Source organism: Erigeron canadensis, chromosome 8, assembly GCF_010389155.1.
Source record: "Erigeron canadensis isolate Cc75 chromosome 8, C_canadensis_v1, whole genome shotgun sequence".
NCBI classification, from domain to species: Eukaryota; Viridiplantae; Streptophyta; class Magnoliopsida; order Asterales; family Asteraceae; genus Erigeron; species Erigeron canadensis.
Window position 1 is genome coordinate 37,712,688 of NC_057768.1, and position 24,974 is coordinate 37,737,661.

Genomic DNA, 24,974 nt, shown 5'->3' on the forward strand with positions numbered 1-24,974 from the left:
AGGTTAAAAAAACCCTCTAAGGCTCTAATAGCCAACACAACTAATTACTTTAATCAGCGCCTAAGGGATAAAACTATTGTCTTTTGGACTCGAACTAAGTCGCCAGGCCACTTTCGATAGCACTTGGATGCCTGCAACCCAACTGTCTTTTATTTGAACGGCTAAATAAATGCTACTCGTATATCCTAGACCTATATCTAAATTACACCAAGATTCTCTGATTGTGGGAGTAGAACGCCACACCAACCGCACAAAAATAAAATAGTGAAACGACGAGCCTTTCCTCTCCGATTCACCGGCATTCCGACGTGGCCTGTCAAAACTCAGTTCACCTAAGTCCTACTCCAGGCAAGCGATTTCTTCTTAAATTACACTGTTTAACGCATTTATAATAATAATATTTATTTCTAACATCAGTCGGCTCATAAAAAAAAAAAAAGTGTGCGATTTGAAATTGCCGCCTCTAATAATTAATATGTGGAATCTGGCCACTTGATATATATCGACCTCACTTGCATACAAACTCCAATATTGACGTCTTATAGCTAATCTTTATATTAAAAGCATGTTAACATTTTTGCACATTATTTTAAGTATGTTACAACTAGTTGTTACATAAGAATTTGAGTCTTTAACTAGGATGCACATTTAATTTGGTACTATTGGATTACTCTTTTTCTTAATTAAAAACATAATATGTGCAGATTTTGTTAGGCTACTCAAGTATTTAAAGAAAAAAGCTGATAATTAGCATGCAGGAACAGGATTCGTTTAACAAAATGATCCTAACATCTCTCTTGGTGCTACTGTCTTCAAGTCAAGTTACGTTATCTTTAAAGCTTGAATGTCGATTAACAACTATTCAGAGTTGTAGGTTTCATATGATTAAACGAGCGAATAATTGCTGCAATGAATGTATTGGGACAAAACCAACAAAAACATGTGTTCCAAATATTTGTGCTGGTCTTGTTCACAGAATTTGGCATCACATGTAAAACTCCTCTACCTTAACAATATGTGAAAATTCATTTTTTACGATTTTAAAAGAATTTGTTAATTTTAAGCATAAGTACTTTCAGAATATCCTGTTCTTTTTTCTCAGAATGTATGCAAGTTGGTTCATACACAAACCGTATTTTGTACTAGTTATAGAAATTATCTATATTCATATACTACTCATTAAGTATGAAGCTGATAGGAGAGGTTTTTTATTTCACCATCTTTACTTTACGACTATTACTTGCTTTACAATACTTGGTTTGGTTACCAATCCTGCATTACGGCACACAATTGAACTCCTTTTCTTACATGGATGATACAACTTTAGAAGGATTTAACGCCATCATTATCTTCAAACTTCTCAAATTCCAGCACAAAATCTACATTTGAATGATAGAAAATAGAAATATGGATGAGAATTCTCTAAACTTTGCTCCTGATACCTGGAGCTGATAATGGTTATTATTAGATGTGGCAGGTTAGACCCTTCATGGATGGACGGGTTGCCATGGTCTATAATTTTATCCATGTCTACGAGCAAACTAAAATGACCCTGGCTTAAAAGAAATGGGTCATTATGGGTTGAACCATTGAATTGGTCGAAAGTTACACTTGACTCACTAATTTCTTATAATAGGTTTAACAATTTTGGACAAAAAGTGTTTTGGATCAACTCAACCAATTCTACCGGCACCATAAAGTATATGTTTTGACATGTTACCTAGACCACCCGACCCACCCAAACTGCCACTTCTAGTTATACTCCGTTATCACTTACAATTTGCATCATTTTTAATCCAGTGCCCTATTTTTGCATCTGGCGGGCTGTTGATCGGCCTGTCGGCAGATATTCTGCTGGCAGCTGTTTCTTTCTTTAACATTCCAGCTTGAGGATCCATGTTGTCTACATCTTCTAATGTTTCTTTATTTTCATAGCATTCATCATGAGGTATCTTCTTGACCTCATAGTTGTGTGACTCAGTGACATGATGATCAGCTGCTTGGGGGTGGATTTTTCTTGACATCTGAAACACCTGTAAAAGATAATAAGATTGTTATACTACTATTTAAAGAAATGGGTGGAAAAATTAACTTATTTAGATGTTTGGGGAATTCCTTCAAGGTGTCTTATCTGCCTATATCTGATAATTGTTATAGAGAATTTTGGCTGGAACTTTTTTCAGTTGGCAATCAGTTATGTCTCACTAAAGTAGCATCATCCTTCTCTTCTTATTTATGGAGGTAACCTACCTTGATGGGTTTCTTCTTGGTTGACTCACTAACAATAGCATCATCACCAGCAGGACAAGGGCTGTGGCATGATGTGAAATCAAGTTTTTTCAGCATTTTCTTCATGAAGTGTGAGGGGTGAGTTTCTCTTTCTACTCCTTTGTCTAGTTTTCCTGATCTTTTGTAGCATGTGACGTATCTCTTGACAAGGTTGTCACCAGGTGTACTCTTCTGTTTCTTTTCCTCTTCTTTGGTCACCATTATTCCAGAATGTTCTTTCAGTGGACACACCACTGTATGACTGTTATCTTTGGTATCCTTTTCACCTAGACTCTCTGACTTGTTCTGATACAGCAATTCATTATCTGGCGTGCCGTTGTCTTTCTCAGTTGCAATTTCAGGATGCATTACAGTTTTTGGTGTAACAGGCTCTTTAGTAGTTAATACAGAACCAAGGGTCCCAATTGCAAGAAATTGGTGAAAAAAATCGGTGCTCATGTCAACCTTTTCATCTTCATTTACTCCATGTGCTGGCTGCTTGAAATCTGCAGAATTAGTATTAGCATCTAAAGAATGCTGAAGCTCGTTGGGCTCCCATGGTGCTGAGTAAAAATAATAGGATCTCCCTGCAGTTAAGTTTTAATTGTTTATTACGAGTGTCAAATACAGTGCTTGCATGTAGTTAAGTGCCATTATAACCAATCCTTATTCTTTGAACCTATAAACACATATGAAAAAGTTGTAGGAAGTTAATTTCTTAGACATTTATTAATTTAGTAATGACCAAATTCTTTGAAACTTGGTCCATTGTGTAAAGCGGAAAATAAAATTTGGATTCCGTTACAGAAGAGCTGTCTTAAAAAAAGAGAGGATGATCAGTTTTAAGTTTACAGAAATGTTTGGAAATGGTAGAAGGGAAATACTTGCTGAATCATGTATGTTCTGATCATTGTTGTTTCTCCTGATTCTGTTTTGCATCCAACCTAGTATCTGAAAATAAGAAAAGACATACGAGGGTAAGATGAAATCATGTGTTTACTTTAAAGTTGGAGATATATGTGCTCACCCTCATCTTGAACTTTGTACTAAGTTGTTATTGGTAGCTTATTTGCACTAGGAAATGGATGTAAACATATAGCTATTTATAAAGATTTGTCATTTTGTGTATAAATTAGAAACATGCTGCTAGGATATTCTAGATGAAGCGCCAAAAACAGAGAGAAATATTATGGGTGCCTGTCTCTTTCAATTTTCGGGAAAAAATGGTGTTATTTTAGGGTTTTTTTTTTTTTTTTTTTTTTTTTTTTGTGTGTGTGTGTGTGTGTGTGTGTGGGTGGGGTGGGGGGGGGGGGGGGGGGTGGGGGGGTGGGGGAAGGGGGGGGGGGATGAATTAGACAAATTGGCAGAGTAGCTAAATATGCATCGTGGATTAGAAGTAAAAAGTTATAGCCAACGATGTTTAAGTTAGAGAACATCGAGGGCTTATATTCATAAATAGTTCCATGGATTAGTAGGTTAGCTTATGTTACTATTTAAGAAAATTTTGAAATGAATGTAAGCATGCTATTGTTGTTTTGTTCAACAGGATACGAGTGTAATATGCAAGCTGTAGAACTGTCTCCTGATCAAGGTTTTTGACCATCTAGTGGATCATGGAGTGTAGCTTAAGGTTCGACTATTATTTTAACCCAAACCATGGACATGTAGGGCACAAAGAGGATTTGCATACTGTTTATAGACTTAATTAAAGGTGTATCATCAGGTAGGAGGTGATGTGTACGAAGTATGAAGTTCCTACAAGGCTACAATCCATTCCAATTTTCCCTTTTTATATAGTTACTGTAATGATTAGTTGGAGCCACTAATATGCTTGTTGGCTGTTGTAAGCTGCATGGTTTGACAATGTGTAGGAGGTGATGTGTACGAAGTATGAAGCTCCTACAAGATATATTCTACATATATGCCATGTCTGGGACTCCGGGGGTCTATAGAGTGTATATTGGTCTTTATGTTCAGTATAAGAGATAGTATGTTTGGGCCTTTGGGTGAATGGAGGGTTCCGCATTAATAAAGTATAGCATTTTTCTATAGAGTTTATTATTAAAGTTAAGTTCAATTTTGGACGACTATAATTAGTATATGGTTATCGTATCGTTGTATGTAAGATCACACGTAACAAGGTTTTGGACCTCTAATTGACATTAACTTTCTTACATGTGTAGCAATGAAGAATCCCCATCTCCACAACTTGTTCCTGCTCCTGCATTCTTTTACTTGTCTTGATATGCAAGAATGTTGTATACCGCACCAATTCTCTCTCTACATTCATGATCGGGGTATGCATCACATTAGTACATCACCGTAAAAGCCTCTAGTATAAGGTGAAGTGTATTCGCATCATACTCACGCAATGTTGGACTTGAGCCAACTAATCCAGTTTTAAGTACAATGTACAGAAATTCTGAGAACGTGTGAAATGTAGAATAATTTTAGGCAATCACCTTTGAACAGTGGACTGCAGAAGTTTGGACGTATTGTGTTTGATTTAACAAGGATAAATGAGTAAATGAGCGTATCAAGTTCATAAGGAATGTGAACTGTCAACACTAGAAAGTGATGGGACTCTTCTTAAAAGGAAAGAAGTATATAGGTTAGCTGATTCAATAATCAGTGGTGTCGACCTTAGATAGTCAACATCCTCTGTTAACAGCTACGGGTATCAGAATTTCTGATATTCTATAAATTTTCATTCCCTGGATTACGTCTGTATCAACAAGATTTATGTAACTGGAAAACGTTGTGCATGCATCATGTGTTTGCTTAGCCGCTTAGGGCAATGCTGCAGTCACTACAACATTAAAACAAAGAACATCGCGTGTACTATCTTTCTGCATTGCAGCATGAAAGTTGTTACTTCTACAAAACTTGGTTAGGAACTAGTGGGTGCTGTGTCAGCCAAATGCAAACATGTGATGAGAAAGCTGGAACCCAGAGGTAAATGGTAATAGAGTGTTTGGATATGTGTTATAAACTTGATCATCTGATTATAGCAATTTGAAGTCGTAATAGTCAGTTTTTGGTGTTTTATTATAGAGATCATAGTTTTCATTAGTATGATACTACGATACAATCTCATAATATAAATTTGGGGTCGACTTGGTCCATACCTACTTCCCAAGGAATGAGAACTTTTGGTGTTTACTCGTATGATACATCTCAAAATAGATATCAATCATTAAATGTTTTTCTGCTCCATCACAGATTGTTTCATGGCTGTATTCAAGACACATCAGCTAGATTATACTTTTCAGGTACATGGGGCTCCGACATTACATTTAATTGTTTTTTACTGAAGGCATAGTTTAGTCTGATTTTCTGATATCTTTATGGTTGGCCTACAGATAAAGTGATTGATCACTTTAGTCTTAAAAGCAACAATATGTAGATGGACCTCCAAGGTTTCAATAGACAACTCAAGCAATGTTAACGAGTGGCCTTTTCAGTGACACCGTCATAGGAAAGAGGCAAAACTAATTTGTATCCAGAAGAAAAAAGGCTATGATAGGAGTACCGAACCAATCAACTAATCGCTGAGTAGATGTGGGGTGTAGTAGGTATTATATCTTTGTAGGTTACTTTATTTTCTTAACTTTGACTGGAAAACATCAGTGTATCCGCTGCCGGTGAAGAGACTTGACATATCTTCTACTTGTTAAGGTATTGCCTACTAAGATGTTATACCTACTACAAATGAGATATCTACGATATGGTTACGTGTTCGGCTTTCATTTATATGTCATCTTCAAACATGCACCACGGATGGTCCTTACACGTTTTGTTATAGTATGCCAACTTGTTTGTTTGTTATACTTGTCTTGCTGTTTGTTTTTTATCCACGTTTTGAACACTTCCATTCATTGCCAGAATCTAATGATATTTTCCTGATTGATTTTAAATTAAACGGCATTTTTTTCTTGTTAAGTTATAGGATTTTTATGGTCGAAGTCTAAGAGTGTTTATCATTATAAATCGATAAACATAAGTAGATGTTGCATTATTTACCATAACATTTACATTGAAACATGGGTTTGTCATCTGATTTGCACTCAGAGGTATCTTTGTCAAATAAATTGTTTGGTGGTAACAACGAACAATTTATAAATTGTTTGGTGGTAAGCTTGTTGTGATCGTCCGTCTAGTAAAAATGAACGAATATGAGCAAAAGCATACAACATGTGTAACATTAAATCTATTTTGAGTGTTGCTTATTAAGTAACATTATTATAACTTTAAAAGGCAAGTTTACCCATCATATATAATTTGCACTCTTCTATACTTTTACCATTCGTAATTGAGGAGTAATGTCGAATTCTAACTTTTTTACTATAAAATTATATAAAATCTTTTATGAATGAATAAATTCAAATACTATATTTTATTTAAAAGTATAATGATAGTATGTTATTTGAAATTGTTTAATTCTAAAAGCTCATAGAATGGAAAATGTAAGTATGTATAAATATTTATCTATATCTATATCTATCTATATCTATATTCCTTAAAAAGAAAAAGCCCTTTTTTATTTTAGGTAATTCTATCTTTGAATTAACAAAATTGCTTTTGACTTTTTATGTTGAGCCCTTAATGAATTTATTTACACTCTAAACCTTTATTTTAATAATTAACACTTTAAGCTATTATCTTCTAAAAATTTACACTATCACAATTACATCAACCTACACCACTTGACACCGCCACTACCACAAATAGTACCATCACCGACACCACTAGACCGCCTTCCCCACCACTGTTGCCGCATTGCGCGGATACCATGCTCGTGTCTATTTATAGTTCTATACCCTATATCAAATGTAAGAAACTTTAGTATCCATTCAAGCATTTATTTATATCTATCTATATTTATATCTATACGACTATACCTAATATCAACTCTATATGACTTTTTTTTTATTAAACTTTTATATCCAATAAACATTTTTTAAATTGACATTGCATTTTTAGCTGACTATTTATAAAATTCTTTTATAGAAATTAAATAAAATTTTATAAAATTGGTATATATGTAACAATTGATTAAATATAAACAACAATATATAGAGAAATAAAAATGGACGTTAAACTAATATTGTCCAGTATTGATTTTAGCATTTTTGTCCCCAAAATCACCAATACATGGTATTGATTTCAATCTCATTTCAATTTGATACTGATATTGACATCCTTTTTTGGTTAGGTATAGCCCCGATTATGTTGTGAGCTCGCCAATTAGTTAAATACTCCCTCCATCCATTAGAAGTGTCTTATTTTGAATATTTAAAGTTTTTATTTATAAGCTTTGACAGTATAAATATTATTTTGTATTAAATAAAACTTGATAAAAAATTATATTATTGAAGACATTTCCAACACAAACAAAATTATTTTCGATCAAAGTTGGAAAAGTTAGAATTTTAAAAAATTCAAAATATGACATTTCTAATAGGACGAAGGAAGTACAGTTCGATATGACGCTCTCGAATCTTACAAAACAAACAAAAATGGGTACCGGATCTGATCCACTTTTGGAATTCAATACAACGACCCGATACCAATACCAAGACGGAACCGGGAACCCGAACCGGACTTAGAAATTATGCATCCCCTCGGAGAGAGTATTTGTTACTGCCTTCCAAAATCCAAACAAATGCATAAGCAGCAGCAGCACCAGCACCAATTATGTCCTTACTGTGTAAAAATATGTCGACGAGCTATCCGATTTTCCAGTGTTACCTTAAACAAACAACTTCACCTCATAATAATAATAATAATAATTCCTACAACTGCTACTATTACAGGAGAAGGAGGAGGCAAGTGAGTAGTAGCTTAAAATACAATAAAAATCAAACATTTCCTCCTCTTCAGGAGGTCCCAGGATGCCACTCCTCTTTCCAGGTACAGTACAGTAATAATAATTATTTTACCCTACCCTTTGTTAGCATATTTTGCATGAGATTTTTACAATTGTTTGTATGTAGATAAGGGATATTAGATACAGACCTCCCGGAACCGAACTCAACCTTTTAAATGATGTTAATTTTACTCTACCTGAGAAAAGGTAACATTTTTCATTTGGTTTTCTATCAAGTTTTTTCCGATAATCGTCTCTGCTTGCTACAGTTTTGGCTTGATTTTCGGGCGGAGTGGAAGTGGTAAGACTACCCTTTTGCAGGTTAGTTTTCGAGACCGTATTATAGCTGTGTTTGCTGATCGGATGATCTGTTTGTATTTTCTTTTTAATTCTTCATACAGCTTATTGCAGGGCTAACGAAACCAACATCTGGTTCCATTTGCGTCCAAAGATATGGTGATGATGGAAACCCGAACGAACCTCCTGTCGTATTATCTCCGGAAAGAGTTGGTATTGTTTTTCAGTTTCCTGAAAGGTATTTGCTATTTTCCTAAGTTGTATCGAAGATTCCGTATAAAAATTGTTTTCTTAAGTAGGATTTAGTGATTACATCGTTTTCAATTTAGATTTCCCCTAGGGATTAAAGAACGATATTGGTGTATGGAAATGAAAAACACTTCTTTAGTCATTCAAACGAGTTTCTTGGAGGAAGTAAAATATCAGGGACGGAGCCAGAAATTTTACCGTAAGGGGGCAAATTTAAAACATTATATAGGTAAAAATTTTTTTGAATATAACGATCAAATTCCGATAAATTTTTATACCGGCAAAATAATAGCCATCTAATTACAACCAATATGCAAACCTAAAAGACGACATAACGAACCAACTACAACTTCGTCGTATAACCAAAAGCACGAAGTATTCACTAAACTTAGACGACCCATATAATGCTATACTGTATCGACTCATATTCATATTAAATCAATGCAAGATAACAATAATATGTTGTCTAGTGTGAGATTTCCCAAAACAAAACCCCCCTTCGGCCCTTCCAATCTATCATCACACTTTCATCTTTCAATCCAAACCAAAAGAAAATAAGAAACTCTAATAATTAGGAAAAATATATATGGATAATTTTATTTAGATCAATAAAATGAAAGTATTACCCGTTGAAGAAGAAAAGATGTATGGAGATTATCTGCTCATAGCTACTATCATATAAAAATTGATATTTGAAATGTGGGATTGAAATCGTATGTCACTGATTAGCGATTGCATATGTATTTTCTTTTGTCTTTTCTTTTTTTGGTGTTGGCAAATTTCCAAATATAGTTTTAAATAAAAAATATTACATTGCGAAAAAATTAGGGTGGGGGCAATTGCCCCCAATGCCCCCATGTTGGAGCCTTGCCTGAAGTAAATATCAATCTAAAATAAAGTGCACGTGTTCCATTATATAGGAGGGTTATTAAAAAAAATTGGTGGAAGAAAAAGGGTGGATACTACCTGAGGTAAAACATAGGTGGATGAGTTGCTTTGATAAGCTGCTTGATGGAAAAGAAATGGAGAACTTGATTGCTCTTTTGGTGACTCTAACAATAAATTTGCAAAAAGGATACAATATCGTAGTGTGAAGTACCAGTTATATTAACATTTATCAATGCCTTGGAAAGAATCTTCAGCCTTGAAATTTACATGCTAATAAGAATTAAAGCAAAGCACAACCAAGAAGTTTTAGCTGTATTGCTAATTAATATACAGTAGATTGAAGATGTGATAATCATGACATGATGTGTCTAAGAATGATACAATTTGGTGTTTAAGTTTGACACTACAGGAGGGCAGAATGGGTATGATGTTAACTATAAGATATTATCAGGGTGTGGCATGAGTAATAGTATAAAAGAACTCTCACATAATGTAAAATTTCACGAAAATTGTTTGACACAATGTTGGGCTACTAAAGACAGAGTGTAGCAGAAGGCATTGGCCTATCTGATTTAAGCTATTCTGTTTTAAAAGAATTTTTGAAAGACAAACTCTCAATTAGGATTTAGGAACCGGGCCAACAATAAGGCTAGAAAACATGGATAATAAATGATAAAAGAAAACCACACCTAAAAACACAACACACACCCTTACAAACACCATTTGCGAAATCCTGCTTTTTGATACTACACATAATATTTCAAGAAAAACTTATATAGTAAGGTCAATGAATCTCTTTTGCTAGGTGACTACAAAGTAGCGTTATTTTTACAATTTAATAATGTATTATTATTATTGTATTTTATATTCTTTTAGGAGAGAAATTTCTTGATCTGTTTTCATTTTTTATATTTTGGAGTTACTTCAATACATTCGTGAATCATGATGACTGCTTAGTGCTTATGAGCTCCGTGTTTATTATATCTTAACTTTATTTTTGCTTAAAGATATATAAATGTTATCTGAGGTGTTTTATTGTGGAATAGGTACTTTGTCGCAGATAATGTTTTTGAGGAAATTACATTTGGGTTGCCTCGACAGAAAAGTGACTTTAAAACTAAAGAGCGTATTGCTAAAAGACTTGAAAGAGCTATCACTTCGGTATTTTAACCCTTCAATTGGAATTGAAGTTTCTATGTTCTTGTTTAGAATTTATCTTGTTGGCACATCAGTTTTCTCAACACGCACCGACTCAATTTGGCTATGCATCTGCATCTTAACTATTAGGTTGGTCTAAATGGTATTTCCTTCGACAAAAATCCGAACTCCTTAAGTGGTGGCTACAAACGTCGTCTTGCTCTTGCTATACAGCTGGTAAGGACTTACTCTTTGTATTCTTAACTATTTATCATGTACTTTTACATTAACAATATAGGTGGCAAGATTGGTAGGTCGGGCCTGTTGGTTAATGTCTCAAAACAGGTAATTTGTTGAACGGGTTGGATCAGATTGACCTGGAACACTTGTGCTTCAAATTCTATAGCTTTACAGATAATTAGGGTTAGTTATGATTAGAAAAATGTATTATTTCAATAATAATTGTTTGATATTTAAGAAAGTGATTTAGCAGGGTTGTGCTACAACTCTAATGAACCGACTATTTTTTTTTGGAATGGCAGAAATAATATATTAATAAGATGGACAAACTAGCAAGTCACTAGTCGCCAAAAAATACAAATACAATTACTAACTAGAAAAGAAACAAAACAACAAATACTAGACTATTGTAGAGTGAGATAACCCGATAAACTCATGCATTAGGATATGGATCAAAATTGCCTTCTTAAATAAAATATTATGGATTTGACCACTTGATATGTGTTGGCCTCTCAGGTACAAACTCCAGAACTGCTGGTACTTGATGAACCTCTAGCTGGTCTTGGTAAGGCATATACCTTGTTGATTATATCTTTTCTTAGTATTTTTTTATAGCTACATTTTATTATCGGGGGATATTAGAACATGCCCTTCATTTCAAGTATGATACAATTAGTTATCTGAAACTTATTTATAGAGTTCGAAGCATTGACCGTTAGATATCATGACAAATGCTTTTTTTTGTTTATAAATTTTAGAAAAGCAAATAATAATGCACGCGACATAATAATATACATAATTGTACGTTATGGAACTTGAACACCAACCTTTTGGTTGGTGTGCCAACATGTTTACCGCCAGGCTAGAAACCCTTTGCTATTGTAGATGCTAGTTATTGGCTTACCGAATACTTAATTTACACAACTTGAGCGTCTTTTGCCATAAAATAATCTAAGAACTTATGAGAAATACTCTACTCATAATCTAGATTGGAAGGCACGTGCTGATGTTGTTAAGCTCCTGAAGGATTTAAAGAAAGAATTGACTATACTCGTAGTAAGCCACGACCTTAAGTAAGTAGTTCTTTTTTACTTTCCATTTTTCTTACAGTGATAAAATGCATTCAGCATTGATTGGTGCATCTTCCATTCTTTTTACCTGTTCCCTGGTGTTCATAAATGCATTTTAAATGAATTATTATCCGCCGTAGTAGTAGCAGATACAGGTTTTGCATTTAATAGAGGGTTAATTAGAACCATCTATTCTTGAGGATACTTTTCACTAAGCTGGCAAGAAACAAATTGGCTTGGAATGTTTTTGCCAGTCACATAAACTGTTTATGTCAGTGCTTCATGTCACTATCATATTGATGCAAAATCTTTGTATTTCTCTTGTTCACATGATATGGCATTAAATATGAACTTTCTTTCTTTATCGACTTTGCTTGTTAATCTGAGTGTATGTGCCATAATTTCAGAGAGTTAGCACCTCTGGTTGACAGATCATGGAGGATGGAAGTGGGTGGGGTGCTGATGGAGGAGCCACTACCGTTATAATCTTTTCACGATGTTATTCCAACGTTATGACTTTGATTCCTTCCAAAGGTACCATTACTTGTACCGTTTCAACTTACACATGATTAAGTTTTATGATCTGTAGGTTAATGTTGCCCAATTGGTAATCAATTCAAATGTTGTGTAATTTGAAATACATTAAGCATAAGCTATGTTAGAATTTCATGAATACAGATAGTGTACATAGTGCAATACTGCGTCTGATCTTTTTAGAAGGAATTTGATCTCTAGTCTCAGATATGAAGAGTGATGGAAGGAACTGGTTTGATTCATGCACACATGTGTTAATACTCTATATAGATAGAGTATAATTTTGTTGATCTTGTCATTAATACGCTTATACACTAGTATTTTGTAAAGGTTAAGTATATGAGTGTTTCATATATGTAAGTCAACTCACATATTAGCTTCACCATAGATCACGCCATGATGAGCTCACAAAAGTTGCATCGCTATTTGTAAAATTAGAGAGATTTAGAGGGTATTTGGACTTTAGAGCTAAGTACCACCAAAACACATTTTGATATTTTGTGTTTTGTATGAATGACCTAAACACCCATCAAACAGGATCACTGGAGATTTACTTGGAAAATGGTTGTTAATAGTGTGCCGTGTGACTTTGGAAGTTGTTCACTATCCATCTCGTTCATTATAATACATCGAAGAATTATCCAATCTGTACTTGGTATCCTAGTGGTCTGGAATCTGGAGGGTCGTTTTAGAGCTGAAAGCACTTGATGTAGCCAACATCATAATTCATAACATGTATTCTATTGAGGTACCGGAGGTTACATGTATTTTACATTCACCATAAATGTACTTGTGCTTCATTGCTGAAATTGGTCAATTTAATAAGGAAAATGTGCATACATTGGTAACCTACTAGAAGCCAAAATTCGTTGGGAGTTTACTTCTAATTACTTGGCACTTTTGTTTCTATACAACCGATATACTTGTATCAAACTGTATAATTTGAAAAGTAAAATGCTGTTAAAGCGGATTCATGACCATATATTTGATACTATTGGTATAAATGAACATCTTAGTTTTTAATTATACATTTACAACCACCAGGTTACTGTCGACAGACATTAAAGTATGTAATGATTACAGAAGGTGCTTTATACATGTACCACTCACTCAAGTCTTAACGTAATAGAAGAGATTGATATTAGAAGAGATTGATATGAACATAACTAAACCCTTAGTATCATGAACGTAAAGAATCACGATAATGTTTATAATCGAGAAGTAAGCGATCCCCAAATGTCAAAAGTGAAAAAAAAACCCAATCCAGGCATCCATCATATCAATTACGACTATAATTATCCGCATGACTATATATATACTAATCGTATAGCTTGGGTAACGAATTATATTAATATAAGAAATGAATCAATAATAAGATAACCCTAATATATAAAGAATAAAACTTCTAATTAATAAATAAAATACTTCTTAATATTAATAAATTTTTTGAGAACAACAGTCATATCAGATATTTTGGTTATTCTCATTTATTGACTGTTACAAACTTCATGATACTTGGTATTATCAACCTAACACACAACCAAACTCCCTTTCTTGTAGGGATGAGATAACTTAAAGAAGGATTTAACATCAATTATCTCCCACGTCTAAAACTCCAGCACAAAATCTGCATGTGAATAGTAAAACGTTGAATATGGATAAGTAATGTATAAACAAAGTTATTAGTTGTACAGTTGATAATAATTATAAAGCACTTGTGCTTACAATCTGCGTCAGTTTTAATCCAGCGTGCTTTTTTTCCAGCTATCTGGCTGCTAAGTGTATCTTTTTTTAATATTTGAGCTTGAGGAGATGTGTTGTCTTCATTGTCTGATGGCATGTCATGATCATAGCGTTCATCTATAAACATCTTCTTGACTTCATAGCGGTTTGATTTTGTGTCATCCATTTCAGTTGCTTCGGGGTGGATTTTTTTTGATTTACGAAAGACCTGGTCAAAGATAGTAGATGTAATATATCAATATTCTTAAGACATGTACATTGCTAGTTAACTCTCCTTCATATCTGAATTATTCTTTTAATATTAACCAAAGCTTACTATATACCTTAGTGGATTTCTTCTCAATTGAATCACAAATAGTAGCCTTAGTAGAAGAAGTTGGGATGCACTGTGATGAGAAATCAAGCATTTTTAGCATTTTATTCATAAAGTCTAATTTTTTGCAGGATGTGACTTTTTTCTTGAAAAGGTTATCAGGTTTGGTTCTATGTTTCTTTAACTCTTCTTTGGTTGCAGCTGTTTCAGAATAATCTTTCACCGTGGTATAATTGCTTTTTTCCATATTCAAGCCATTGGATGATATATTCCTTGCATCATGTACTTCCTTTTCAGTTAGCTTATCAAAATTCTTATTCAGACCCTGCAATTCATTCGCTGCTGCACTGGTTTCTTTTTCGGTTACAATTTCAAATGGCATTGCATCTTTTGGTGTTATGGCCTTTTCAGTAATTGATGCATAACCCAGAGTCCCAATTGCAAGAAATCCGTGAAAGAACTCAGGGGTCAATTCAGCCGTTTCCTCTGCATTCACTTTCTCCAATCCAAATGCTTGAAGTGCAGTTGGTGATTCTGAAAATGCTCTTGGGTGCCTTAAGTGTGCAGAATTATTAGTTTGGGTATAATGTTGTTGCTCGTCAAGCTCCCATAGTATTGAGAAACAAGAAGTAGATTTCCCTGCGGTTGAGTATTAATATCTGAGTTTCACATAGTTAAATTGTTTTTTCCAAACACAAAATGTTGAACAGAGGTTAAAACACTCAAACCCAAAGTGTGCATGAAGGTGCTTGCATGTAGTTAGTGGTTTAGTGCTATAACCCATACTGTTCATGTTAGCATATGAACACATATGTGGAAGCTGTAAAGATGAAAATAAATTCTTAACATATTGTGCTATTAATTCTTGATGAAAATCAAGTGACTATCAAAGAAGAAATCTTTGGATGACCGTAGGATGGTATTAATAAAGTATAATTAGATCAATGTGGAAAGAGTAGAAGAAATACCAGTGGAAACATTTCTGCTTGGTTCGTTGTTATGCCCAAATCTTCGGTGTATCCAACTTAGTGCCTGAAATTAACAGAAGAAAGAGAGGTTAAGATGGCATCTTCATAGTTAGTCTTGAGTTGTAGATAGATGTGCTCACTCTCATATTGAACTTCGTGAAGCAGTTAATGATAGATTGACTTGTTTGTACATGAGATGAATGCAATGAAGAAGGTATTTATAATGATAGTATGAAAAAGTAGAAACTTTTTGCTAGAATATTTTAGAGACAGTGGAAAAAGAAAGAGACACAAAATGAATGATTGCACTTTTTGCAAACAAGTTGTAGGTTATCTTATATTTACCAAATTATACATATAAATTTCCCCTTCAGCACAAATTTAGAGGCTAGAGAAGCTCTTAATAAGATGATCAGACCCCATGCATCACTAAGTTATTAATTTTAATACGTAATAATCTAATGTGATACTCTATTAGCCAGGGTGGTTGCAGAGTATCATTGTCACTACAAGAACAATTTAGATATTCAACTAAAGCAAACGATATCGGCTCTATTGTATTCTTTTGATGGATGAGCTCGTCGAGGCATCTAAGACGATATACCGTGATGTTTGTTAAGCATAAAATATCATGCTTGATCGGAGAATGCAATGTGCTGATGCAACCATATACCATGATGAAAGGGTTTGCTGCTTTATAATACTTATGAGGTCATTTAGGCTACGGTGCTAATGGGTTTAACTGTTTAAGTGTGTGCTGGTTGCTATATGCCTTTATGTAAACGTATCTTCAGGCATTTATACAACTGATACATTAACTTTTAGCATAGCTGAAACTAACAGATGCATCATAAGAGAATTATACATTTGACTTTCTGCCGTTAACATACTTAGGCATATCTTATTTTTTGAACGGCGCTTAGGCATATCTTTTAGCATGGATACTATTGTAAGGTATGCTCTTCACCATGTTTACATGAATTTTATGGTTTTTCACTTACCTTAAAAGATTGTTGACACTCAGTTGAGTTTTTTTTTAACTATACTTGCGATAAAGAAGGAAATGTGTGTGTGTGTGACATCTCGTATATATATATATATATATATGTCTGTGTGTGTGTCACATTGATATTTTATAGTCACATTCAGTCTACAAAGATACCAAGTGTTAAATATAGGATACGGTGTGTTTGGTGGACCGGAGATGCTACATTTGATAGTTTATAGTATTTTACATAGGAGTGTAGGACTGTAGGTAGTATCAAAACAAACATATGATACATTTTATATAGAAATCATTGTACATAGCAGGTATGTCAAAACGGGCGCGTCTGGCGGGTTGGGTAGGTGCCAAAATGGGTGTTGTAGTATCGCCAAAAAAAAGTCGGGTGTAGTTGACCCAAAATAGTTTGTCTTCTATATTTTTAAAATTTTTATACATGCTAAAAACGATTAGTAAAAATACTATATCGTTGTTACAATAATTGTTTTTCTTAAGTAAAGAGGTTTTATGCATTTTTCAATCAAGTTTAGATGATTTCGACCAAGTTTGACCTGTTTCCAGATTTGCAAATTTTTTAGAGTTTACCTATATGAGGTTAAAAGAAAAAGAACACAGATTGACCCATGTAAAAATGGGTACAAATTGTCACCTCTGCACATATTAATGGGCAGCATCAGTTAAAGATTTCAGGCAAAGGGGATTTAGATTTTCTCTCCCCTAACGCTTCCTTAGCTCCCAGCGCATCCCATCTCATCCCCTTTCAACTAGGGATTGTTATAGTTTCTTTATGGTTATTGCAACTATGTATGTATGATTACAAATCAAATCAACCATCTTTTGTGGATTCTGACCGAGCTTAAATTTATCATTTTTGCAGAGATGAACAGTCTTTATCTTCACAACTTGTTGCACATTAATAGCTTGTCGTGACCTACAAGAATCATTGAGCCCCTCATAATTCTCACATGGTACGCGTAACCTTACCATACCGTTGGTATAAAGTGATGCTTTGGTCACACAATGTACCCACACAATGTTAGGCAGTGGTCAATTACCCTACTTTCATGTATTACTTGAGGATATTTTGGAACATGTAAATGTAATACAGAGTGACATTTGTATAGGTAACTACAAAAATTTGGACCTACTCTGTTGGATTTAACAGGATCAATGAATTGTGCAAAAGTGCAAACATGGGAAGGTGACAGGACCCTTCTTGGAAGGAAAAAAAATATCTAAGTTGAGTGATTGAAAAATCAGCGTTACCGACTTTACAGGGTGAAAATCAACCATGAAAAGTCACCTTAGGAGTTCTGATAATCTCAGGATATATCTGCTTTACTAACTGGAAATCTTTCTAGTTGCATCTGTCTGTTTGTTCAGGACAACGCTTTAGTCACTGCAGGATTAAAACAGAATGGATCTTGGTGCATTGCCTTCTTTTACAGCATGACCTGTTTACATAAACAAAGCTTGGTCAAGAGCTAATGAGTGGTCTCTCAAACCAGTGTAAACTTTTGATGAAGAATCTGGAATCTAGAGGTACATGTAGTTAATTATTTATTTTTTATAGTCAAGTAACCACACAAATTCACAAATATTTACAATTTGTTCATAGCAAGACTAGAATCCACAACCTTTAGCTTGATGGGTCACCTCGATTACTGTTAGGCTTAATGTCAGACTATTAAGGGGGTGCTTGGATGTGCCATGTAAAATTAATTATCTTTATTGTTATTTAAAGCTGCAATAGAGTAATGGTATATATGCATGAAATATAGGCCTAAAACATTCAATGGATGACATTCAAATTTTTTTTCTTAGTCTTCATCTTTGATCATGCCTCGTGTTAGAACTAGATTTTTAGGCATGTTTGTAGGCCTACCAAATTAGTCACATATATCTTTTTTCTGTTCTAATAGTCAGTTTTTAGCATTTTGACAAAAAAAAAATTATGGTTCTGATTAAGGAAATAATGAGTTCTGTATACTGCAACAAAATTGGTTATCCAATAAGTAATACCTGTTTGCACCTCTTTGCCCACAGCTTTACTGTTAATAAAATTATTATAAAGATAAATATACTAATTGAATGTATATACTGAAAACTTAAATACCCTTAATTAACAATTAATTTACTTTTCCTTTTTATAATTGATAAATCGTCAAATCTTAAATTTCAATACGTCAACCGTTCTGTCGACTTTATTTAGTATATTTTTTTTAAGTCAGAAGTTGTCAAACACTCAAACCATTAACTGTTCGATTGTGTGCTTTCACCATTCAGTACCACATACTCTATTCAAGCACCCCAACACTAGTCAAATCTAGTACTTTGCTTAGAATCTGTATTTACTGTCCTTGGTTTTCAAGAAAATTGTTGTCTTTCACAAAATGATGTGATTAGGTTTCAAGGAAAATCTTCTTCTTACTGACCATAACTTCAAAATAGTCCTTAGTGCATGTTTTTGAGATTGTTTACGGTATAGGCAAGATGAGATATACATATCCATAGCTAAAAGGGAAAGGAATCAAATATACCTTAAAACCACAGTTTGGCTTTCTTAGGGACCCCGTGTAAGCTAGGGAACAAGCTGCTCAAAAACAAAATGTTGCATTATTTTCATTTTTCAATGGTGGCTGAAGGAAAATACTGATGTCGGCTGCCCTACTCGCTCATTAAAACAAACAATAACTTCCATTAACTTTAGATCGATTGATTATATGCTCTTGTATTGGTGTTAGGTTGAGCTTACTTTACTATTCTCCCCCCTTGCTGCCATCTGAATAAACATCAGTTATCAGTGTGTAGTTAACAATCCACTAACACCCCATAAAAATTGCAACAGACCATGTTTTAAGGAAAGTTTTTATTATAAAAAACTACTTTTAAGTCCAAGACATGAAACAAAAATAATTTAATCCAACTATGTATATGTGACAAAGGCTGTCTAACATGACTAAATTACTTGCTTATCTTTCTCGAAGAAGTGGAATCTTATAAATCCTTCCAACTGTTATGGGAAGTTTTATTTCTTACATTTATGATACTTGTTACTGTTTATGTATAGCGTGTTATACAATTCACTCACCAAAACCGGTTTCATTGTCTATACATGGATGTCCAAAATTTCAAACAGGGGTTGTGTGATTGCTAATGATCAACGTGGTTACATTTGACACTGCAGCCAGATTATCTTTTTAGATGCTAGGGTCCAATAAGTTATTGTGTCTCGTTTAATGTATTTTATGGTTGGCCTACTGATTGTATGATTGATCACCTCAGTTCTAAAAGGTAGCATTAAGGGGACCTCCAAGGTTGTCCTAGGACAATCCAAATGATGTTGATAAGTGTGTTGAGGTGGCATTGCTCATGGAAAAAGGCAACTAAAAAGAAACTTCAATATATATATATAGCAATCATAGAAGGAAGCATGACATCAGACAACTATCACTGCTCTAATTGGATGTGTGGGAGTAGCAGGTAGTACGACTTTGTAGGTCACATGATTTTCGTATTCCAACTGGAAAATAACGTGCTTTTGAGGTGGTAAAATGGGGCTAGGCCAACCCACAAACAACTGCTTATCTATTTCTTTTTGTAGTTTTATACGAGTAATTATTTTATGTGTAAAATATGGTTAATAAATTTGCCGTTCTACAAAAATAATCTTACTTTTAGTAAAGGATTCAAGAGGTTTTTAATTTTTTTTTACATCTAAATACAGTTTGGATGATCTTTAATCAGTTTGACATGTTTTCTTATAAATACATAAGAAGCTATTTTTCCTAACATCCATATTACTTATCATCAAAAACTGGTATACAGATCGTCTTCCGTCATTTTAGATGTAATAGTGAAATGCGACTTCTTGATTGAAATTTGCACACAATTCTAGATCTGTAAATTAAAGTGGTAATTTTTATGTATATGTTAACAAGCAACAAGCAGATAATACTTTTGTCTGTGAAGATGAGGATCTAGGGTTCGATATAGTTGGATGCACTTTTCAGCCTTAGATAGAACTTGAAAAGAACCTTTTACTTGAGGTATGGGTAAAGGTGCCTATATATCAACCTCTTTCATACACCTTCGTAGACGATATTGAGACTCATAACCCATGGAAGACGGTATTTGGTGTTACTTATATAACTTTTCGGAGTACTCTTGAGAAGTGTGTCCTTGTAGTGTTAAATGATTATTCCAAAAATTAAATTGTGGCGTTCATAAAACTCTCCCATTGTGTAAATTACCCTACGTCTCATTCAATCTGAAAGTCCGGTAAAATGAGGTTGTGATCGCGAGTAAACAAAGAGAACATCGATATCAGTTTAGGACGTTGAGAGTCCCGGGTTTCATCTCAGGTTGCGTGGTTCGAGCATCGCATACTGCCTAGATGAATGTCACTATGGTATCTCAGATGGGACTGCTAATTACTAACTAATTATCTCAAATGGTAACTGCTAATTACTAACTAATAACTCACTCTTAAAAAAAAAAAAGCTTGGACCATTTATACACTTCTAAATTACAGTATTTACTTATGTTCAAGTGTTTAAAGGATTGTCCCTTTTAGCCTATGTAGCACCGAAACGGGTACGGGAATGGGAAACGACAAAACTAAAAAATGTAAGATACGGATACGGCAATAAAAAACATACAAATTTAAAATATATCAATTTTTATAGACAGACTTGAGACTTTAGATATTATGTATAACTGTATTTGTATAATATATGCTTGATCAGTGATCACTCATCGAATTTTTAGTGTTTAATAATTGGTTTTGAAATTAAAAAAAATCGAATGTTGATCAAATTGTATATAATATAGTCTGTTTGGAATACGAAAAGTCCATTAAACTCTAATATTAATTAGACTCAGTATGGAAATTTCAGAAAAATATTTCGGTATCTAAGGAAAATTCAAGGAAAAGTTTCACTCATGTTTAGTACACGGAAACATTTCCATGGAGTTTCTGAAACGGATACGGCTACCTGTTTGGAGTTTCGGTGCATCATAGCTTTTAGCCCATTAAATACTTTTAACTATTAGAAATAAAACAATTACTAGTTGGTTGTTAATACGTAAATGCATTCTACACATATTATCATAAGTTATGATTTAAAAGATGCTATGCAAAGATTAGAGGGTCTTTTCTATCATTTAAGTAGAACATGGAAGCAGCCTCTCTATTTATGTAGAGGTAAGGTTTGTCTACAACTTAACTTGCCCATACACCGTCGAGGTATTAGAGCTCAAAACCCGCGAAAGGCGGCACTGAGCAGTTTCTTTCCTTTTTTTTTTAGGAAAGGGACGTTATGAAGCGAACATGGGCTGTACAAATTTGATTCAACTAGCCAAGTACAAAAAAATTTATAGTCAAGTACGAATACATTTCTTAAGTACGAATACATTTCTTCAACTGAAAGTCTGAAACTATAAAACGGGTTAGCAATAAAATGTATATATAATGAGCCTATACTCTAAATTTAACTAAAATATTTAATGTAGATTTTGCTAACGGTGATAGATCATTCAGCTTTAGAGTTTTAAGATTGTTGTTAAGGTACAGATTCTTATTTTACTTAAATGTTAAAAATTTGTATGGATTCCTTTATATATACATTAAAATTGTGATTTGAATTCGGTTTGTTTATTCATCGTTTCTTAATTTATCTTTCGTTAATTTTGATATGTCTTCTAAGTTTTAAGGCCTCAAAAAGTGTTTTATTTGTTCATTATGTGTTAGCTATGACTTGATTGCTTTGAAAACTAGCCTTATTGCTTCTTTGAGATAACTTAATTGTTATGGGAAGTGATATATATCTACAACAACTTTTAACCATTTACAACAATACATGTTTTATATAGTTGTACATTGTACAGTATAACATGTACATTTGTTGTAGATGACAAAAAACTGTTGTAGATATATTACTCCCCAATTGTTATTGCTTCATTCTAAAAGGACTGTGATTATTGTTTTTACACGTTGTCTTTTTGACTACCTCGTTATTGTTTGTATTGTAATAATCTACTCCTACAAATGTAATAAGTGAGATTCAAATCCTGGTGGATTTTTCCAAGGTCAAAGACCTTACTAATGGGCTTAACCGGCATTCGAACCCACAAAGCCTAGTCGCACCACCATTGTGCTATTAGTCCTATGCCTAGAAGGCCTCAGTTACATACTGAACTTACATACAGAAGGAGGTTTGATTCCATTGCCATTTACTGTTCCATGTGATCTTATTATTATTTAGAAGATTTGATCTTTACATTCTATATTTGGAATGTTACATCAGAATACTTATATAGTAAGTTACTCGTATTATTTTTTTGTTGTGGTAAAATATAAAAATATAAAGTAAAAGTGGTATATAAAATAGAAGGCATAGTTTGGAAAATGATTTAAAGATAATAAAAGGGCAGATTAACATGTAAGGGTGTAACTAATTATTTCTACGTTTGTTATATCATCTAGGCACATTGACTAGAGCAAACCAAAATTCAATCTAGAGACTATATATTTACGGTATTTGGAGACAGATGTTACATCAGCCAAAGTCGAAGGACAACATGAAATAATTAATAACCTATATATAATAATTAATAACCTATATATGCAACATCTGCTTACGGAAAATAATTCCACTCAAAGATGAATCGGGCTTTAGAGAATTTACTTGAATGTATTACCTATTCATTCAAAATGTAATAGCAAACCATTTAAAAGCATACAGGGACGAGTTGGTGTTCGGGTTCCCACCCGCAAACTAAATAACAAGATCCACATCACCCGTATACAGTTTAGAGTGGGCAGGTATTTTGCCAAGGATTATATGGGATAGGAAGAGACACACATAATAGTAAAACCATATATAATAGATAGAACATCATGAATAGCGTTATACACCGTTTCCAAAAGTTAGCAAAACAAGACTACTTAGCTCATGCTAGCCCCAGAACTTACTGTAAAACCATAATAGATAGAGACACTAATAGTAGCTACTGATAATTAATTATAAACAAGAGAGCTCCAGTCCAGTTAATCGGTTTGTGCAGTCACCCAGCTAGCTGATTCCCTTCTTGGTTTTAAGTTGAGCAGTGGACTTGATGTGTGAAATCTAGTTATAAAATTTATTAACTAGAAATACCTAATTATCGACTACTACACACTTATGGGCAGTGGACCCAACCGTATATAGTATAGAATAAAAGTAAGACCAGGTCGAACACAGGGACGAATTAAGTGTAAGCGAGTTTAATGTAGTTTTAGGAAGAGTTTTGGATTTAAGGACTCCCGTCACGTTGTATTTGAAAAAAAGTTAGTTAATTTAAAAGTTAGCAATTCCGAAAAATTCAATTGAAAAGAGAGTTTTTATTTCAAGATTATTAAAAGATCATCTACTTCGACTCCATGACACTACAAATTCAGGTTGCACTTAAATGAATAACCAATTCAAATACGTTGATTAATATCCGAGAACTAAACAAAGACTCATCTCGTACCCGTCAAATTCATTACTTTATTCAATTCCCTTAATTAACTAGTTCCATTACTAAGACCGGTACCCCGAGACACCTTTCATAACTTTCCTAGATAACTAATTGTTTTGGTTATTTAGATAACAATTGTGTCTATTAATTGTACCCAACCATAAACCCGTTAACTTTTATTAACTATTAATTACTTTCTACCGTACCCATCATAGAAACAATCGCTTCTAACCAAGCAATCAAAATAACTTCTACACAACCTAAGTTACCACTAAGATCATGCAAAAACTATCCGCAATAAATAGTTAAATAACAAAAAATTAATAAGCTAAGATTACGACACAACGTTAAATCAAATCAACTTGAATTATAAAAATCGTGCAACCATCATTATTCCCCGTATCACTTCATCTTAGTAAATGATAAACAATTAGCTACACATGACTAGACCAACATCAACACAAACAATCAATTTGGAAATTACAGAAAACATACTACTACCGAATGATGAATCCATGCCAAAAGTAATTGTTTGTAATAATGAATCACTCTTTAAAAATCAATTAGCTAAAGATTCGAAATAACATAAATAAAGAAATCGACCAGGCTGATATGTTGCTAGAAACGAGAAGCAAAGAGATCCAAAGAGGGACCTTTTCTTGGCTACTACCTTTCGACAATCTAAGGCCAATATCTTTGCCTTTTGGCGGCTGCCAACACCACGCACCCCTCACTACACTAGCCGACCTCTTCATTCCCTAAAACAATGAATATCATATTTATATTTGTAGGGAATTTGACTTTGATTAACTTCCAAGTTTGTGCACTGCCTTTCTCATTCTCTCGGCCTCTTTCTTTTTCGGCCCAACACCAACTTTTTCTTTCTCGGACC

The 24,974-nt window shown here is 33.8% G+C and overlaps 3 protein-coding genes and 1 long non-coding RNA gene across 7 annotated transcripts; 2 read left to right on the plus strand and 2 right to left on the minus strand.

Annotated features, from left to right (window-relative positions):
• Positions 1 to 1,156: 1,156 nt before the first annotated feature.
• LOC122580314 (protein LAZY 1-like) lies at positions 1,157 to 3,501 on the minus strand. The gene is made up of 5 exons (XM_043752590.1): positions 3,296 to 3,501; positions 3,153 to 3,219; positions 2,251 to 2,855; positions 1,778 to 2,033; positions 1,157 to 1,379 (listed from the first exon to the last, which is right to left on the minus strand). Exons 1-5 carry the CDS (start codon positions 3,299 to 3,301, stop codon positions 1,324 to 1,326), a joined length of 990 nt encoding a protein of 329 aa, XP_043608525.1. The 5' UTR covers positions 3,302 to 3,501; the 3' UTR covers positions 1,157 to 1,323.
• LOC122580315 lies at positions 2,301 to 6,096 on the plus strand. Of its 2 annotated transcripts, XR_006320769.1 has the most exons (7): positions 2,301 to 2,367; positions 2,584 to 2,860; positions 3,815 to 3,898; positions 3,992 to 4,301; positions 4,452 to 5,223; positions 5,491 to 5,540; positions 5,631 to 6,096. It is a non-coding gene; the product is annotated as an uncharacterized LOC122580315 (long non-coding RNA). The 2 variants fall into 2 exon arrangements; XR_006320768.1 differs by having other exon boundaries at positions 3,815 to 4,301.
• A 1,830-nt stretch (positions 6,097 to 7,926) lies between these two features.
• Positions 7,927 to 17,726, plus strand: LOC122578280 (ABC transporter I family member 11, chloroplastic). 3 transcript variants are annotated; one of them, XR_006320499.1, is made up of 11 exons: positions 7,927 to 8,181; positions 8,265 to 8,344; positions 8,407 to 8,458; positions 8,539 to 8,672; positions 10,618 to 10,732; positions 10,859 to 10,945; positions 11,465 to 11,513; positions 11,937 to 12,021; positions 12,426 to 12,552; positions 13,090 to 13,300; positions 17,457 to 17,726. XR_006320499.1 is itself a non-coding variant. In XM_043750202.1 (10 exons), the coding sequence occupies exons 1-9, from the start codon at positions 7,966 to 7,968 to the stop codon at positions 12,502 to 12,504; spliced, it is 897 nt and encodes a 298-aa protein (XP_043606137.1). In that variant the 5' UTR covers positions 7,927 to 7,965; the 3' UTR covers positions 12,505 to 12,552; positions 17,457 to 17,726. The 3 variants fall into 3 exon arrangements, 2 of the variants coding, with proteins under 2 accessions (XP_043606137.1, XP_043606138.1); XM_043750202.1 differs by lacking the exon at positions 13,090 to 13,300; XM_043750203.1 differs by lacking the exons at positions 11,937 to 12,021; positions 13,090 to 13,300; positions 17,457 to 17,726 and having other exon boundaries at positions 12,426 to 12,513.
• On the minus strand, positions 13,956 to 15,761 carry LOC122578279 (protein LAZY 1-like). Its single transcript, XM_043750201.1, has 5 exons — positions 15,717 to 15,761; positions 15,577 to 15,640; positions 14,619 to 15,247; positions 14,278 to 14,503; positions 13,956 to 14,179 (listed from the first exon to the last, which is right to left on the minus strand). The coding sequence occupies exons 1-5, from the start codon at positions 15,720 to 15,722 to the stop codon at positions 14,160 to 14,162; spliced, it is 945 nt and encodes a 314-aa protein (XP_043606136.1). The 5' UTR covers positions 15,723 to 15,761; the 3' UTR covers positions 13,956 to 14,159.
• Positions 17,727 to 24,974: the final 7,248 nt, after the last annotated feature.

Excerpts from the sequence above, each read along its gene's own strand:
- LOC122580314 (XM_043752590.1), bottom strand. Across the intron at positions 2,856-3,152 it reads GAACATACATGATTCAGCAA|GGAGATCCTATTATTTTTAC; the intron begins GTATTTCCCTTC and ends ACTTAACTGCAG. Across the intron at positions 2,034-2,250 it reads CCAAGAAGAAACCCATCAAG|GTGTTTCAGATGTCAAGAAA; the intron begins GTAGGTTACCTC and ends TATCTTTTACAG.
- LOC122578280 (XM_043750202.1), top strand. The coding sequence starts at position 7,966 with ATGTCCTTACTGTGTAAAAATATGTCGACGAGCTATCCGATTTTCCAG. Across the intron at positions 8,182-8,264 it reads GATGCCACTCCTCTTTCCAG|ATAAGGGATATTAGATACAG; the intron begins GTACAGTACAGT and ends GTTTGTATGTAG. Across the intron at positions 8,673-10,617 it reads GTTTTTCAGTTTCCTGAAAG|GTACTTTGTCGCAGATAATG; the intron begins GTATTTGCTATT and ends ATTGTGGAATAG.
- LOC122578279 (XM_043750201.1), bottom strand. Across the intron at positions 15,248-15,576 it reads AAGCAGAAATGTTTCCACTG|GGAAATCTACTTCTTGTTTC; the intron begins GTATTTCTTCTA and ends ACTCAACCGCAG. Across the intron at positions 14,504-14,618 it reads TTGAGAAGAAATCCACTAAG|GTCTTTCGTAAATCAAAAAA; the intron begins GTATATAGTAAG and ends ATCTTTGACCAG.